General features: G+C 41.6%; 2 protein-coding genes across 5 annotated transcripts in view; both read right to left on the bottom strand.

The window, feature by feature from the left end:
- Window positions 1–6,058, bottom strand: part of LOC311139070 (eukaryotic translation initiation factor 4B-like) — a 47,338-nt gene extending 41,280 nt beyond the window's left edge. Inside the window, exon 1 of one of the 4 annotated variants that reach the window (XM_084173935.1) lies at window positions 6,019–6,058. In XM_084173935.1, the coding sequence (XP_084030061.1) occupies window positions 6,019–6,031 (13 nt within the window). In that variant the 5' untranslated portion in view covers window positions 6,032–6,058. The remainder of the gene's footprint in view (window positions 1–6,018) is intronic. The other 3 variants (XM_084173936.1, XM_084173933.1, XM_084173937.1) reach the window with 3 other exon arrangements.
- A 3,125-nt stretch (window positions 6,059–9,183) lies between these two features.
- Window positions 9,184–15,314, bottom strand: krt18b (keratin 18b). The gene is made up of 7 exons (XM_084173481.1): window positions 14,684–15,314; window positions 12,612–12,694; window positions 11,725–11,881; window positions 11,276–11,440; window positions 10,586–10,711; window positions 10,135–10,355; window positions 9,184–9,385 (listed from the first exon to the last, which is right to left on the bottom strand). The coding sequence occupies exons 1-7, from the start codon at window positions 15,167–15,169 to the stop codon at window positions 9,352–9,354; spliced, it is 1,272 nt and encodes a 423-aa protein (XP_084029607.1). The 5' UTR covers window positions 15,170–15,314; the 3' UTR covers window positions 9,184–9,351.
- Between the last annotated feature and the right edge of the window lie 3,992 nt (window positions 15,315–19,306).

The following is a 19,306-nucleotide window of genomic DNA, read 5'->3' as shown; positions in this document are numbered from 1 at the left end:
GGGGTATTGTATGTAGATGGGTGAGGGAAAAAATATATTTAATCAATTTTGAATGTGTGTAACAACAAAATGTGGAATAAGTCAAGGGGTATGACTACTTTCTGAGACACTCATCATAATGAGTTTTAGTGACCTAGAAATGGTTGACTACTGCTTCCAGGGGTTTCAATGGACCCAGCTATTCTGATGGAGCAGGTTTGGTCTGTTTATTTTGGTTTGAAGCAGACTGAGAAAAACAAACGAGGGCTGTGAGTGTCATTGTGAAAATCCCAGCTGTCAGGACATTCTTTTCACACACTCCAGAGCATCACAGCCTGTTTACAATTGGTATCTAGTCAGTGGGTCACACACGCACACTGTTTACAATGGATGATGGCACTCGTGCAATGAGTAGCAACTAATACCATGAATGCACACTTGAACTGTAGAAGTAGTGAGTTATGAGCTTTATCCATCCTGGCAACTAGCTAGCCTTATTTATCCTAGCAGACAGCATATAGGCCTACGTGCAAGGTATTGTATCATTATTATGAATTATCTGAAACCAAGTTAAGGATAGTCCCAGTCGGTATTAAACATAACGTTGCGGCTCTGCCTGCCTGTTGGGAAAACAACTTGTGGTTACCCCATTGGCTAACAGCAAAAAGTATCTTGCTGTCTGCTTGTTTTAGTCATTTAGAAAAACTACATTTAAGATAAGTAAAACATTACGTTTCAACATTGCCTGCTCCCACGTGTTCTCACTACTTAGAAAAACGTAATATTGTAAGTCTTCTCTCATGCTCTCATTAGGGCAGCAGGTAGCTTAGTGGTTAAGAGCCTTGTGCCAGTAACCGAAAGGTCGCTGGTTCTAATCCCCGAGCCGACTAGGTGAAAAATATGTCGATGTGCCCTTGAGCAAGGCACTTAACCCTAATTGCTCCTGCAAGTCGCTCTGGATAAGAGCGTCTGCTAAATGACTAATTATTAATGCCCCTTTTCATGATGGCGCTAATGTTAGCAACATGAGTGCTAGCTAGCTACCAACCAGTTAATTATGCTTACCAAGATCAACACAAACAAACGGACTATAAAACTACAAGTAGTGAGTGGAGTTACAAACGGACTATACTAAACGAGTTAAATGTCTTACCTGTGATTAAATGTTTTCCACACACACAGTTAGGTGTAGCCTACTTGGACACCGGGTCCCCAGAATTACCCACTCGATTTTTGACCTGGTTACATGTCCATTGAACAACACAGCAGCTTTTCGGCATGTTTTGTTAAATAAAAAATCTAAGACGAAGTGGGGGGTTAATTGGAAAGAATGTTACCCCCAATTTGTGGGCGTGGTCGAGGGGAATTCCTTCTTATGACATGAATACCGACTCAGAGTTTAGCCACCTTACCAAAGCTTGCTAGTTACACAAATCCATTTAGAACAACTAGATGGTTCCTAGCTAGTTATCAATACAGATTAAGCTCACTAGCTAGTTACTAACCCATACCTAGACGCTAACTGGTTTTAGCGCCTATTGACGATAGTATCTTCTGGACGGGGGAGTTTTGTTAACAGACCCAACGCTCGTTCTGAAAGTTTAAACGGTTTTGGAAACAAGGGACGTAGCCATATTTCATATCAGCAATAAAGGAAAGGTTAAATTACTACACACCTTTATAGGGTTAGTGATCCCACACGACCATATCTCCATGTTACAGTGCATGTTTACGGAAAACAGAAGGAAGACAGTCGACTACCTCAGCTAATTAGGTATCTGCGCCTCCTAACACCTGTGTGTAAACGGAAGACCGGCGCCACAAACGTGTTGTCAATAAGAAACAGTCGGCTGCAACTGTTAAACCCGGTTAACAAGTGCTAACACGGTGCTTCTAACAGTAAGTGTATATTTGGCATTTGTGAAGTTATTTTGATGTAATATGAAAATAGAGGGATTTATCTTTCTAGACCGTACTGCAATTGAGAATCGATTCACGTTTAGATGCGAGTATTTGGCTGTTTTGGCTTCCAGTGCCAATTCACCTTTAAACAGAACAATGTAAGGTCCTTGGACTATAAGGAGTAACGTTAGGCTCCTTTAGTCCAATATTGGACTAGCTAGCTACCTGCTAAGCTAGCCATTGTCATTACACCCACTTGCTTAAGGCGTCAGCATGCTTCAGTTCGGCTAGCGCCTAGCCAGAGTGTGCTCGCATACTCCCTTAAAATACAATTTTGAGACGCATTAGCCAGTATACACGTCCTCAAAATAGTTAGAATTAATCTAAGATAACTCAAGAAATCGGCCATACATTTTACGTTTTTGCCGAGGAGATCTTAGTCGCCCAATTTTACATATAACCAATGTTTGGTGAATTGAAAAATGTTGCATGAAAACGAGTCATCTCTCGTTGAATGACAAACACTTCATTGACGAATCCCTACTGTTGACCAATTACCAACGAAGGGGCTTAGACTTCTGCTGCCAATTTAGATTGCCTCAAGAAAAATGTTGTGCCCGAACAACAGAAATAACCTTTGCCGAAGACCAAAACATCACAATGTCATCATAATATATGCACAAACTGTTCTGGCTGGGAAGCATGCAGTCGCCTTTAGTCAGCAAAAGACAGGGAAGACTGCTTGAATGAAAGTGAAACTAACAGCGTTTAATCCATATCATGTTTGGGAAGGCATTTGTGAAAATTCTATAGCAATATAGTGGGAAAGCGGACATGCGTTTGGACAATGAATTGACACTGCAGCAAATAAAACCGAATAACAAAAATATTTATTGTCCAGGACCGGAGTCTACGCAGACCGATGCGCGTTGCCAATCAGAGCTACAGTAGGCCTATATGCAAATAAGTCATACGGGCCTGCCATAATTCACTTTGAACGGGACTGTGTGTTTACAGGCACGTTGCCAATCAGAGCTACAGTAGGCCTATATGCAAATAAGTCATACGGGCCTGCCATAATTCACTTTGAACGGGACTGTGTGTTTACAGGCAGAGACAACGTGACTTTAGATCATTAGAACGCATTCGCCAAAAGCCACCTGAATGGATTTCTGTAAATACCACGGGAGTCCCCTTACATTTGGGAACTTCTGTCCTATTGATCAAACAACCATGAAAATGTAGGCCCTCTCTCCCTCAGTTGCAAATGCACATCAACAACTAATGTTAGCATAACAGAGATGAGCTCAAATCTAAGGAGGGAACATTAGATAAACCTTCAACCTTTTTCAACTAGTTGGCCATCAAAATTCCACTGATAAACGATTGGGAATAGTAGCTTGCTCATCCTTCTGCAGCTTGCCTGCCAATGCATATTTGTCCTAACCCACGTTGAGAACTGAATGGGAACTTGCCTGCCCGCCAATTTGATCGATGCCAAATACATTTGATTGACAACTAAGAGATATGCTAACTGTGGATAACAGTCGTTCAAGTTCAGCATAGCTAGCGAAGCAATTCAAATGTCTTGCTAGCTAACCAAATGACACCTGCATCTCTAGCTGTAGCCAATGAAAAACGATATAAGGAGAAAAAGTAGGTCGTTCACCCACTTCTCCAATGACATGACATCCTCCTGGCAGCTAGCTAGCTAACATTAGGCTACGTGTTTTTAGCTTGCTAAATAAACAGCTAGTTACATAAATAAATACGCTAGCCCAGGGGTGTCAGTCAATCAGCACACGGGCCATATTGAAAAAATCAACGAATTCGCGGGCCAGACATAGCCCATTTTATTTTACACAAAAACTTGCAACCCAAACTGCCCATTGCTTTATTCGAAAAAAATATGGCCCTTCATAATGTCCACTTATGACACAGTATAAAGCATTTTAAGATATTAAAACAAAAGAAAAATAATATTTGTCCAGCCTTTGCTGCTATGCTTGCAGATGTGCATAATATGCTGCGACCCTAATCAAAAAGTATTTAACTCAATAACAAAAACATAGCTACAGGTCGTTGTAACATTTAAACTTAGAAAATGTTTTTCATGTTTTTGCACTACATGGATCAACGTTGTTGAATGTAGCATTGCTGTATGGTGCACTCAAAATGTATTATAGTTGAGTAGCAAGCCTAGACTACTGCTCAAATGTTGCTGTAATAGGCCTACATGTTTCTTCTTCGCATGGTGTTTTGTTGCAGGTTTTGTTTTTTGGTTATTAATTGTCAAGCTTTAAACACCGAAGCCAAACTGCAACATTTTAGTAGCCTAGCAAGGACTGTGGCATGTGTCTGTACACTTTCCTTTCGTTGAATTTACCGATGAGAGCGCATCAGGCTGTAATTTCATACTCGCTTGTGTCCTATTCGGCCTGAGGGCCTTGTTCTTCACACATATGCGCTAGCCTATTAGCCACATTATGACTGACTCATTGCCCTTGCTAGTTTGATTGTATTGACATTCCCAGCCTTAGTTACAGTAGTCCGTTTTTGTTCAAAATATTGAGTCATTAAAACTGAAGCAGTGCATCCCGAATGGGTGGTGGCAGCAACCAATGTACCATGCCAACTGTGATTTACAACCTGATAGCAATATTTTTTGGACTATCAAGAAATGTATTGGTTAATTATATTGAAGATGCACTATGCAGAAATCGCTCTGCCATTGCCTGGTTGCTGAAATTCTAATAGTTCGCCTAATTTCAGTTTGTGACAAAACAAGCAAGTATAGTGTAGAGAATCATTGTTCCATCTAAACAGCTGTGAAATATATTTTCCATTACCAAAAATATTGTATTTTCAGCTGTTTGAAGCTGGTGTACAAAACCGAAAGCAAAAGATGCAAAAACGAAACTTAACGGGAAGCATATAAATAACGCACATAGAACAGATCTACTGCTTTCAACGAGAATGATAGATCTATATGCACGCATGACCGTAAGTCGCTTTGGATAAAAGCGTCTGCTAAATGGCATATTATCATTATTATAAATTTGGTCAGGTCACCCAGAAAGTTATATTGCAGATTTTTTTTTATTTAACTAGGCAAGTCAGTTAAAAACATTATTATTTACAATGACGGCCTACACCGGCCAAACCCGGACGACGCTGGGCCAATTGTGCACTGCCCTATGGGACTTCCAATCACGGCCGGTTGTTGATACAGCCTGGAATCGAACCAGGGGGTCTGTAGTGACGCCTCAAGCACTGAGATGCAGTGCCTTAGAACGCTGCGCCACTCGGGAGCATCATCCATTGAACTGCGTCCATCTATTCTGCCAACAATGCATTACTGTATGTCATGGAATTTTGAGTCAAATAACCTACTTTTAAAAACGTATAAAGTTGGTTTTGAAGCATAAACTCGGAATTTGATATTTGACAGATTTTATTATTGTATGTTTGTTTCATATCTGCAAAGTAGTTAAAACGAGTTCAGCTCCACTTTAAGGCCTAGTGGCTATGACATACTGATATATGCCATCGCCAGAACAGGACTTGGCTATCCAGCCTGCTAAAAGTTGGGGAGAGGCCAGTGATGGTTAGTACGAGTGTCCGGCAACTGTCGCACTTCACCCATCCGTTACCAAAAACGCGCACGTGGGGAATTTCATTCAACCAACCCCTCCTCCAAGAAATTCGCTTGCGCCTCTAACAATAGCGTAGCTTGTCTGAGTGCACAGTAAATCGTCCACTATCTAACGTTAGACACAATGTGGGCGTTCTTTCAGTAACGTTAGTTGTTTATGTATAACAACATTACATCACATAACGACCTGCTTAACAATTTATAATGAAAGCAAAAGACTACCTCTAAAGTCAACTTGCTACACGTAACATTATGAAAAACACCGGCGGGACAAAATGATTGAACTTGCAAATCGCTGCCTCGCGTAACGCTAGCTAGCTTTAACGTTACATCCCTTCGCCGGCCGGGCCGTCTTTATCCCTCAGAAACAGTCCTTTGATACAATTATACACATAGGACACGACAAGGTGTAAACAACCGTCAAACAATATTAGCTGATACCTTCTGAAATCTCCCAACTCGTTCACCCACATAAACCTCACCTGCCGCCGCCATGTTGGAGAGCGAGTCCGTACCAGATACCCGGATGAAGACGTCCGAAGTTTATTTACGAGAACGCGCATCTTTGGTCGCGAGCCTCAAACCCTACCGCCTTGCCCATGCCGTGTATTTTCTATTAGGACAATTTTCTATTACAATATTCTGTTATGGTGTGTATGCCTACATAGTACTGGCCAATTCTAGGCATCTCAAAGCGTTTTCATACTTTTTATTTTTTATATGTAGGCAGGATATGTGTTTTACATGCTGTTGTCTATTTTTTAATAATTATTAATTCATTTATCCATCAACCCATTCATTAATTTACTCATTCATTCGATTAATTCATTATAGTACCAACCTGACCAATAAAAACAGTCGTACCTAATGTCAATATTATGTCTTCTAGTCTCATGATTTGGTTCTGGGTGCCAAGATGAGGTGTCTCACTAACTCTCCATGTGTGTTTTTGTGCTTCATCTCATCTTGTGCTATTGAACTGAAAGTTTGCTGCACTCAAGGATAATTCACTGCAAGAAAAAAACAAGCAGATTCACATCTTTATTTTTATAAACCAAAATAGATCAATATTCTAAGGAAGTACAGTTATTCCTCCTTATGTTATCCATGTTGTAGGCTATTGATTCAGTATTTGAGTGACAGCTTGTAGATATATCGATAACATAACCTACTGACCTTCATAATAGGTAGCATAAACTATGCATTGCACTCTAGTCTTTCTTATTTATTACCTATTATAAACTGGGTCGTTCGAGCCCTGAACGCTGATTTGCTGATATCCGTGGTATATCAGACCGTATACCACAGGTATGACAAAACATTTATTTTTACTGCTCTAATTACGTTGGTAAACAGTTTATAATAGCAATAAGGCACCTCAGGGGTTTGTGATATATGGCCAATATACCACGGCTAAGGGCTGTGTCCAGGCACTCCGCGTTGCGTCGTGCTTAAGAACAGCCCTTACCCGTGGTATATTGGCCATATACCACACCCCCTCGGGCCTTATTGCTTAAATGTAGCCTAACAGAGTAGCCTACTTAAATTCAAGAAGAGCAATAGCATCAATTGCTTCCTAAAGCATTCTGCTCCATAGTAGCCTATTCACAATGAGTTACAGTGGGGGAAAAAGTATTTAGTCAGCCATCAATTGTGCAAGTTCTCCCACTTAAAAAGATGAGAGAGGCCTGTAATTTTCATCATAGGTACACGTCAACTATGAAAGACAAATTGAGAAAAAAAAATCCAGAAAATCACATTGTAGGATTTTTAATGAATTTATTTGCAAATTATGGTGGAAAATAAGTATTTGGTCACCTACAAACAAGCAAGATTTCTGGCTCTCACAGACCTGTAACTTCTTCTTTAAGAGGCTCCTCTGTCCTCCACTCGTTACCTGTATTAATGGCACCTGTTTGAACTTGTTATCAGTATAAAAGACACCTGTCCACAACCTCAAACAGTCACACTCCAAACTCCACTATGGCCAAGACCAAAGAGCTGTCAAAGGACACCAGAAACAAAATTGTAGACCTGCACCAGGCTGGGAAGACTGAATCTGCAATAGTTAAGCAGCTTGGTTTGAAGAAATGAGAGCAATTATTAGGAAATGGAAGACATACAAGACCACTGATAAAATCTCCCTTGATCTGGGGCTCCACGCAAGATCTCACCCCGTGGGGTCAAAATGATCACAAGAACGGTGAGCAAAAATCCCAGAACCACACGGGGGGACCTAGTGAATGACCTGCAGAGAGCTGGGACCAAAGTAACAAAGCCTACCATCAGTAACACACTACGCCGCCAGGGACTCAAATCCTGCAGTGCCAGACGTGTCCCCCTGCTTAAGCCAGTACATGTCCAGGCCCGTCTGAAGTTTGCTAGAGTGCATTTGGATGATCCAGAAGAGGATTGGGAGAATGTCATATGGTCAGATGAAACCAAAATAGAACTTTTTGGTAAAAACTCAACTCGTCGTGTTTGGAGGACAAAGAATGCTGAGTTGCATCCAAAGAACACCATACCTACTGTGAAGCATGGGGGTGGACACATCATGCTTTGGGGCTGTTTTTCTGCAAAGGGACCAGGACGTCTGATCCGTGTAAAGGAAAGAATGAATGGGGCCATGTATCGTGAGATTTTGAGTGAAAACCTCCTTCCAGCAGCAAGGTCATTGAAGATGAAACGTGGCTGGGTCTTTCAGCATGACAATGATCCCAAACACACTGCCCGGGCAATGAAGGAGTGGCTTCGTAAGAAGCATTTCAAGGTCCTGGAGTGGCCTAGCTAGTCTCCAGATCTCAACCCCATAGAAAATCTTTGGAGGGAGTTGAAAGTCCGTGTTGCCCAGCGACAGCCCCAAAACATCACTGCTCTAGAGGAGATCTGCATGGAGGAATGGGCCAAAATACCAGCAACAGTGTGTGAAAACCTTGTGAAGACTTACAGAAAACGTTTGACCTGTGTCATTGCCAACAAAGGGTATATAAAAGTATTGAGAAACTTTTGTTATTGACCAAATACTTATTTTCCACCATAATTTGCAAATAAATTCATAAAAAATCCTACAATGTGATTTTCTGGATTTTTTTTCTCATTTTGTCTGTAATAGTTGTGTACCTATGATGAAAATTACAGGCCTCTCTCATCTTTTTAAGTGGGAGAACTTGCACAATTGGTGGCTGACTAAATACTTTTTTCCCCCACTGTATAATGAATGATTTTCTGTATGTGTTGTGATTATGTACTTTATGGATGTTTAGTTTCTAGTTGTTTACCTCACATTTGGTTTAAATTATGACTGTATGGTTATACACATGATAAATATTCATCAATATCTTCCCTCATTACTAAACCACACCATCCTTAGTTTTATTGTGATAAGCTTTTTTTCCAATCACATATTATGATTTTTTCATGATGGTTTTAAGGTTTTTGTAACTTTACTTGTATTTCTTGTATTGCCACTTAAGAGGTGTTTATGAGTTTGTGACTTTTTGATTGCCAGTACTTGGTAATATGAAAAATAAATGGAATAACTGTTTTCTATCCATCACATAAAAAAAATATACATTTGAGATACTCCTAAAATTTCGCAATGGGCTCAGTTCATCATGGTGCAAGAAACAAATATAAGAAACAACATGTTAAATGGTAACCATTGCATTTATTGCATCAAAGTTTGATTTTTTGTTGTTGTCATGATGACACGATGTTATGCCCATTTGATGGGTTTGACTCCTCTGCGTCTGTGGGTATATCTCTCTCTCCATGAAGTTTACAATTGGTCATCACTTTTGTCCGCCCTCATTCCCTTATGCTTTCAGTTCATCCATAGCGTCTTGGAGCCTGGAATAGAATTAATAGGTATTAGAACACAGGAAATGAATTCATTGACAGGACAGATGATACTGCCATACCTAGTTTTTACTGTAGATGGCGTCAAACCACCTCAAGTACTGTACTTCACACATACTAATTGCTACTGATGTGTCCAAAATCATATTTGTGTTTCTCCCATTTCACTTTGTCACAATTTCCAAGTATGTGAATAATGGTATGTGTCACCCCCACTTCCCCATCATTATTTCCTGTTTCAACTCCCTCAATTTTATTTAAACTATGCTCTGTGGCCGTTTGTGGTACTTTAACTTGAAGCATAGCTGACATAAGCATTGAGATGCTAAAAGAATAAACATTTTAATTACTATCAATCCTCAAGCCTAAGAGCAGAGTGTGCATCTCAATTGTCAAAAGTTGCTTCATCTCCTTCTCACATCCTTTCCTTCACCTTCACTAATGTGCAAGGAACTGGATTGGTGGACAAAGCCACCACCCTATAACAGTCACCTATCCATGTGTCTTTAGTTCAGTGCAGATGATGGAAACAAACAGAGGAGAGTCAGTCAGCCACTCCCCCTCATCCACTTGCTTGAAGTCTCTTGAAAGGAAGCCACTTTAGACTGAGACACAGCCCTAGTCAACTACTAGCCCCTATTCCCTCATCCACTTGCTTGAAGTCTCTTGAAAGGAATCCACTTTAGACTGAGACACACCCCTAGTCAGCCATTAGCCCCTTTAGTCCCTCGTCCACTTACTTGAAGTCTCCCCCATCGAGCAGGCTCCTATAGGTGGCGATCTCGGCCTCCAGCTTCATCTTCATATTGAGGAGTGCCTCATACTCCTGGCCCTGCTGCTGGATGTTGCCCCGCAGGTTGGTCAGCTCACCCTCCAGACGGATGAGGATAGCATTGTACTTCTCCACCTCCATGTTGGAGCGCATCTCTGTGTTGCGCAAGGTATCTTCCAAGGAGGATTTCTGTTGGGAATAACAGGGGAATGTTGGGAATGGTCTTCGAAATGTTGTTGAATGATACTGGGATTATTAGAATGTTGGAGATATGGATGGTATGGCTAAGGTATGGCAGCGGACTTCAAAAGGAGGTCGTACATAGAGGACATACATGGGCTACTATCAGTTCAATTTGTACTCGGAGGAATTAAGGAATTTTACGGAAATATGTTATCATATTGAAAGAATGTCCTTGCCAAGCTCTGTTGGGATGCCAGCTCGATCTCGAGGGTCTGTAACTGTCTCTGTAGGTCGCTCATCTCCATCTGGGCCCCCTGCAGGGCCTCTGTGTTCTGGGATACCTGCACCTGTACGTCTGAGATCTATACCACAGCATAGAGGAAGAAAGGAAGGGAAGGAGATAGGCAAGGAGAGAGGGAGGGAAGAAGGGAAGGAGATATGGAAGTAGGGAAGGAGTTAGGGAAGAAGGGAAAGTTAGGGCTCTATTCAATCTGTAATGCTGAAGCGTTACAGATTCAGCGATATACATTTATAGGTCATTTCCGATTGCGCCAACATATGCAGCATTTACCGTGAATGCAGTCTCCGCTAAAGCGGGAACATTGCCTTACATTTCAATCACGCTGTAAAGCTGAACATCCGCGATGCGGATTGAAAAGAGCCCTTAGTCATCTTGAAAGTTTAATTCATGTTTTGGATTTCAGGCTTTTTTTGTCTGACTAGACCACCCATACAACAAAACATTTTTTCAATGGCAAGCTACACTTTCAGTGGATAATTTTTTTTATGTTGTCCAGTGGGTGTGGGTTACTCCATTTTAGTTCCAATTGCAGATCAAAAACCAATAATTATAGGTTTGATGTGGTGTGTAATGATAGTATGATACAATGATGTACCTTCTGGACACTGAAAATAAGATGGGGTACCTGGTTTTCGTGCCACATTTTGAGGTCCTTTGCGTTCTTCAGAGCCATCTTCTCGTAGTTGGCCCTCATCTCCTCCATCACCAGGCTCAGGTCCTGACCTTTCGGGGCGTCCACGTCCACCTGCACCCCTGACTGGGATATCTGGGTCCTCATCTCCATCACCTCCTGTTGGAGAGGGGTCAGGGGAAGGGGAGAGAGAGAGAGAGACAGAAACAGACAGCGACAGAAAAAAAGACAGACAAAGGAAAGTAAGGCATTCCAATATTAGCCAACTGTGACATTTGAAAAGTTCATAGCTAGTGATAATGTTAGTCTGATATTATCACGTTATCGTTGTTCTTCATGGAATTGGATTGTTCCATTTATTCTATTTCTATTCTCCATACTGAAAATGTTATATTTCAAATGATTATTTGATATGGACATTCGATCTCAATGCTATAGCTCACATTGTCATGGTTCTTCCTGAGGAAGATGAGCTCCTCCCTCACGGCCTCGATCTCACTCTCCACATTCATCCTGCCCATGTTGGTGTTATCGATGACCTTCTTCAGCCCAGCAATGTCCGCCTCCACTGACTGACGAATGCTGTACTCAGATTCAAATCTGTGGGCACAGGGACACTCACTAAACTCTGCATTGACATGAAATACACTGACATTTTGGGGTAAAGGCACAAAATGGCTGCCATGTTTCAGTTTACTAGGAGTAGGATGGAGTTGAAGCAGACACTGATCTGAGGTCAATTTTGTATTTTTCTCCTCCTTTTGATTATCATTAGAATTTTGGGAGGGAAAGTTGATCCTAGATCTGTGTCTGTGGGCAATTACTATCTCTGGAGCAGTTCACCAAGGTTATAAGAGCTATGCAGCATAGGGGTTGCATGTAAGAGGTTACATGCACATCAGACATTCACGTACAGATGCCAAGATGACAGATTCATTATGAGAGATTAGACTTTCTGTGCCAACTCGGCACACTGGTACCGGCACAAGACTTCCTCTCTTGTGGGTCTGGCATGTCTCAAACTCTTGAGAGTTTTTCCTTGCTTAATGGCTGACTTTATAGTGGCCCACTGGGCACACACTGGATGAACTAACGTTGTTTCCACATCATTTCAATGAAATTATGTGGAATAGACGTTGAACTGACATCTGTGCCCAGTGGGGGGTTTGAGTCAATGAACTTTGTGAGAAGCACAAGTACAGTAGGAAATTGAACAGATCAATTGATTTTCATAACAGAAAAACAAAATCCCAAATGAACCCCTGTATTGTATACAAAGTTATGGCTCAACATGCGTGCAGAAAGATGTCATTTACAGTGGTAAACTCACTTTACTCTGAAGTCATCTGCAGCTAAGCGAGCATTATCGATTTGGAGGACAATACTAGCGTTGTCCACTGTCGCATCGAATACCTATTGGAGAAAAATATAGTTAATTTCCATTGAATATATACAAAAAGAGATATAATGGACTTACTTCTTATTTATCATGAAAGACAAAATATTTTCAGAAACTATTTTTGCATGTGACATAAGCCTGCTTTATGATGCTTTACTTTCCTTGACTTTTGAATCCATGTCAGTTATAGAGGAAGGCCTTTCTCCCATTTACTGTTTAATGCAAATATATATGAACTTCTAACTAATTTTGTGTGTCATACATTAGCTGGCAATAAAAAAGAAGAACTAATATGTTCCATCATAGGATTTGCTGCTCATCACCATCCTAAAACCTGTGTTTTAAATTTACGCCTCCCAGGGGGGTGATATTGAAACCGCAGAGTCTGAGTGATTACATAATGGGACCAAAACACAACTGAATCTATGGTTACGGCCATATAACTACGACTGCACCTGAAAAAGAGGAACCCGCAAACGGAAAAGCAGCAAAATGGGTTTCCGTGCCAGGGCTGTCTGTTCTCAGTTTGCATTGTTAGAGAAAACGGGCCAGGCTTCCTGTCCTCCCCCTCAATCTGTGTGTTTGTAACCATGGCATTCTGATGTGAATCACAAAAAAAAGGGGAACTCTTGTCGGTTTATGTGTCCGGCAAGTGGAACAAGGCTAACATTCATCATAAGAGTGTCATCATAAACTATAGAGGACTTTGGAATTCTTTTGAACAAATGTCCGTTTTTGCAGGGAGTTCGTGAGATCTTGTTGGAATTCTTTGACTGTGCTGTTTGGAGCTATAATGGTTATAGAAACAACACACCCGCCAGCAATGTGTTTCCAATCTCACAGGGAATTCTTTTTGTGTGTTGTCACACACATCTGGTTCATATCGCTGGTCCCTCCCACACTACACTACGCCCCAGAGTGGAGACAGTGACCTGGTGAGGTCAAAACGCTTGGAACGTTGTGTATGGGTTTTGTTCCGTTTTTTGTGATTCATTTGAGGAACTCTTTGACCAAATTGAGGAGTGAGGGAACTAGGGAAGGAGGGGGAGGGAAAGTGGCTATCTGGCTGGCCTGCCACACCCTCTACAATGATTTATATATACACTAGATGACTCACAGGGGGCGCTGTTTTGAAGCCTCCATCTTGGCACTCCCCCACCGTTGTAAAAACGGATTAATTTTTTTGGAAGCTATAGAAATGTATTTACAAAGGTCTGAATTTGTTTTTGCCACGTGTATTCTATTACCGACACCTTAATACATACCTTTTTAATTATTTTTTGTGAGCTAAACATAAACATTTACATTTTAATAATATAACAAATAAATGTCCTTAAAGTATTAATTTTTGAAAGTACTAATGTTACTGTCCCCACTACAACAACAAAATACTCAAATACATGTAATTTTGTCCTTGAAACATTTAAATGAAATACTGTAGAATTCCATTCATTCATATGGAGGACTGCTTTTACTGGGGAGTGCCAATATGGCCGACTGGTCGCTTCAAAGTCTCTCATTGGCCAATACATAGCATCAGCAAAATCAGGGTTTAGATACATGATTGACCCTCTATTCAGTTAGGAATTTTGAGAAGCCAGTTGTTCCAATGCAGGGTTCCCCACAGAAATGTTGAAGTCAAAGCATAAGCAAAGTAAATTGGTAAATAAATAATTGTCATTATGCTTAAACTCATTCTTGGACAGACATCTTCTCTCATACCATAATGGGTTTTAGTTCAACGAAAAGTTGCAGGAGTGGTGACATTACATTCATATTTTGATTTACTGGTTGATCAAATCAACATACTAATCTAAAGCAACAAAGACAACAAAACCACAAATTCCTCAACTTAACCCTTTTCTTACACACATTATTCTTCCTCAACACCCCCCCCTCTCTCTCTCTCTCTCTTGTCTCTATCACTCTTGTAATGATACTGTATTTGTTTGAATGTGATATGGCTCAACACCCCCCTCTCTCTTTCTCATTCACACCCCCACCTTCTTGCGCAGGTCTTCCAGTATGGTGGTATACTTGCTATAGTCGCGGGCGTCCGGTCCTCCCTTCTCCAGGGCCTCTCGGATCTTCACCTCCAGCTGTCCGTTGGCCTGCTCCAGGTGCCTCACCGTCTCCAGGTAGTTGGCCAGGCGGTCATTCAGGTTCTGCATGGCCCCCTTCTCGTTGCCCATGACGTGACCACTGCCACCACCTACTGCCGCAGCGTTGATTAGACCACCCATGCCGCCCATGCCGGCACCCATGCCACCACCAATGCCCGTGCCCATACCACCGCCGCTCACCTTAAAGGAGGATGAGGAGTAGGAGGAAGAGCCGGCTGGGGCACCGCTGCGGAGGCCCCCGTAGGCTGCGGAGGAGATGCGGGTGCCCTGGCCGCCGGCCCCGCCATAGGTGCTGGCGGCCCGGTAGGAGGACACGGGCATGGTGCGTTGGAAGGAGATGTGACTGTTGGACGGTCTGTAACTCATGACTGCTGATGGAGTAGTCGGAACGAATGAACAAATGGAAAAGAGAGAGAGAGAAAGGAGCCTCTGAGCTGAGCTACAGAAAGAGTGACGTGGATAGAGTGAACCGGAGAACTTATACTTCCCCCACACAACCCTCCTCTCTCTCTCTTTTGCAGGCCGGCCTCCAAGACCCTGCCTATATCCACATCCCCCATCCTCTCTTTCCTACTCTCCCACCTCTTCTCTCATGCTCTCATTCCACACTCTTTTCCCTAGCATTTGCATTTGCCCTTGGACACTCCTCAACTTCTATCTACATGCAAAACGTTGCTAATTATGTTATTTTAGCATGAATCTAATGTAAAACACATATTTGTGAAATCTAATACAAGAGAACGTTCTATCTTGTCAATTCAGATGACAAATTCCTCACACTGCAAAAAGAAAATGTAAGACAGAAAAAAAGAAAGAGACACAAAAAGAAAGAGAAGAGAGAAGACTGGAGTTAATGATGAAGAAAACAATTAAAGAAAGCAAGGTTTTATCCTGGGCATGCTTTGACATTCTTTGGTTTTTCCCATAAAAGGCATAATTTGGAATGGTTGCTGCATACCCACTGGGCAAAAATGGGTTGAATCCACAGGAGGTTGGTGGCACCTTAATTGGGGGTAACATGCTTGTGGTAATGACTGGAGCGGAATCAGTGTAATGGTATTAAATACATTGAACACATGGTTTCCAGGTGTTTGATGCCATTCCATTGCTCTGTTCCGACCATTATTATGAGCCGTTCTCATTGTTTCCACATTATTTCAACCAAACAATTCTATGTGAATAACATCCTAGCTAGCACATTTGGTTCCTTGGAAGTTGTGGGAACGTACATTTTTGTTTTCCCAATTGGTTCTGGGAACGAAGCCAGAAGTTTCCTGACCTGTAAAATTGAACATTTCTTAAACGTTCTGAGAACGGAAGTAAAAATGTCACCTCTTCTGGGAACTTACATTTTTAGGTTGCAGGGAGGTTCTGAGAACGTTTTACTATGGTTCCTTTAATGTTTTCCTACGAGGTTTTATTAACATTTTGAAGGTCATTAAATAAAGTTCTGAGAACATATTTCCATAAGACTTTTAATAACACTGCTAGCTTAGTTCAGGTTAACTGTTTTGAACTCCATTGCCAGGAAGTTGTGAAAAGGTTGTATGCAAAATAACCATAGGACAACCAGGCTCTCACCAAGCTCTAAGAAACATATGGTTCTCAGAACGTTATGTGCTAGGTGGGATTGAATCAAGTGGAAAACTGATTGGATTTGAAAAAAGCCATCAATGTAAGGGAATTTCGTATTTTTTTCTTTTAACCTAAATCCAATGACATGGTGACATTTTTTGTTGATTTCACATTGAGTTCATGTTAGTTGACAACTCAACCAAATGTAAATCAAAACTAGATGTTGAACTGACATCTGTGCCCAGTGTGTAGTTTCTATGTACTTGATCAGCCAAACCCCCAAAATAACTGGATACGGACACACTTAGCAGCAGGGCTAAACTAAACTGGCTTGCAGAAAGGAAAGGGAAAGGGGGATACCTAGTCAGTTGTACAACTGAATGTATTCAACTGAAATGTGTCTTCCGCATTTAACCCAACCCCTCTGATTCAGAGAGGTGCGGGGGGCTCCCTTAATCGACATCCACATCATCGGCGCCCGGGGAACAGTGAAGAGAATGGGCTGTTGCAATGTATGTAGTGATCACAAGAACAGCTTATTCCCATTAGTGTATAGAATAAGCATGTATTGAAACGCCCCATCACCCATATTAAAAAGGCAACACCCAAGCTTCAAATACACCTAGAACGGCACATTCTGTAAATGAGGTGATGTGCACAAAGACTTTGGTAAGCTGATACCACAGTGTCTCTGTCTCTCTGTCTTCGGCGATAGGATTGGGGGAAGGGAGGGGGTGCTCTTGAGTCACCTTTGAGTGATAGAATGCCGGACACTGATTTCACGAAATTCCTTGGTTGAGTAGTTGATATCTTCAAGGTGATACCTTTGAGAAGACGTCTGCAGATAGCTGTGACAGGCTGAATTATATCTTTTAGTGGTTTGTATCTCATTGATCATCAGGAATGTTGATTGTGTCACCCGAAAGGTAATAAGGTCACACAGACACAGACAGACAGAGCCATTGAGTTTTTCATCCAGTACACAAAAAACCCATCAATATCCATTGTTCTTAAGAAAACATACCAGAAAAGGACTGTGAGTGGAAACGTTACCTCTCAAAGGTCAGAAACAACATAGCATGACATAATAGATGAATGGACAGACTTGAAAGATGCAGTATGTAACATTTGACTCTGACTCTTGCCACTTTTATTTTGACAATAAACAAGCAAGTTCATAGCCTCAAACTATCTTCTCAAACTAGCACATGTCCAGGGTGTGTACTTGTATGTCAAGCTGCCTCACGCTACAGAAACATGGGCCGTTCTTGCTCGGACAAGGCTTAAAGGGATACTTCAGGATTTTGGCAACGATGAATTCAGGGATACCATTTTTATGTTTCTGTGTCCAGTATGAAGGAAGTTAGAAGTAGTTTTGCGAGCCAATGCTAACTAGCGTTACCACAACGACTGGAAGTCTATGGGTATTGGCTACCATGCCAAAATCCCGAAGTATCCCTTTAACGCTACTTGCTTTTTTACTTACTACAGCTATATCATAGACATAATTAAATGAAGGGCTATTTGTTTGTGGAAATGTAACAAATTGCACCAAAATAAAACCTGTGCCCTTAGGGAGATGGTCTCAAAGTTAATAGGTGGTGGCGTTTATAGCAGTGGAAAATAACAGGTTCCCAATGACCCTCACTGACGACACTACTGTATGCCCTGGTTAGGGCAGATTCACAAAATGGATCCCAGAGACAAAATAACAAAACACAGTACCCAGGGGAAGTTGGCTAAAGCTCATACACTTCCCCTGTTTTCTTTATACTCTGACTCTACCTCACCTTCATGGTTGATCAAGTTTCAAAGCTTCACCTCTTCATCATAACAGTTCTCATATCATTCAGTATGTATCAATGTCCAGTCATATCACACAAAGCTTGGACAGTACAGCTCAATGATTTAAAACAGTTTAATGGCAGAAGAAGAGGAACTTCTCAATAGAATCAGAGTGACTCACCTCACTGCTTCTACGCCATTTCTAAATGTTTAAAATGATTGTCCACTATGAAATTAAAGTTTGTCAGTGAAAATCCACATTCTACAATTGATTGTATACAGGCCATGGTCTAACTTTAAATCCATTGGAGCATGCATTAAGCTCAAGACGTGGACTTATCTCAACATTTGACCTCTTTTGAACTAATCTGACAAACGTTTGTTTCGGGAGGCACTATCACTTCAAACTGCTGCATGTGCAGAAATCCAGGCCTTAGTAGCTCTGGAGACCCTCAGTCCAGGGAGGCCAAGGGAGAGAGGGAAAGAGAGAAGAAAATTGAGGAGAAACTTGAGACTCTGACTCATACCAATAACAGCAGGATTCTGGGAAACTCAACAGGAGCTTATGTGCTTCAGGGATTCTGGACAACTGTCAGAGAATGAAAGCTCCCAGCTTGATCTTTCTTGGATGAACTTGGACTTGTTCATTCTCCTCTTCTATTTTACTAACTTTCCACTCTGTTACCCCTAAACTTGGGAGTGCTTACCCAGCTAAGAAAATTACAGTGCTTCAACGTTGTGCCAACGTCATATGTCAGTAGGGCAGTTACTCACTCAATCCCATGACCGGGACTTGTGCCAGGGTGGGGAAAAAAAGAGGAACAAGGGTAAGAAAAGGGAGGGTGGATCTTGATCTCTTTATAGCAAATTAGGAGTATAAATCTTAGATAAAGACCTGAGACACCCTGAGACCCTGAACATTATTGGATGTCCTGCTTACATTCTTATATCTGCGTGGGAATTCCAGTTTTACGAGCAAGGTGTGGCCATGGGGGTCTGTGCTGACCACGGTCAAGGTGTGAAGGTCACTTATCAGTCATGAGTGAAATGTGACAGTTACGGGCCATTTTCTCTCAGAGTTGTCATGTCCATCTTTAGAGTCTTAGTACCAGTATGTTCCGTTTTTACACGTCCACAAATACA

The sequence above is a fragment of the Coregonus lavaretus genome (genome assembly GCF_964263955.1).
Source record: "Coregonus lavaretus genome assembly, chromosome: 12".
NCBI lineage: Eukaryota > Metazoa > Chordata > Actinopteri > Salmoniformes > Salmonidae > Coregonus > Coregonus lavaretus.
The sequence above is the reverse complement of the archived record's forward strand: the minus strand, read 5'-3'. Positions and strand labels throughout refer to the sequence as shown.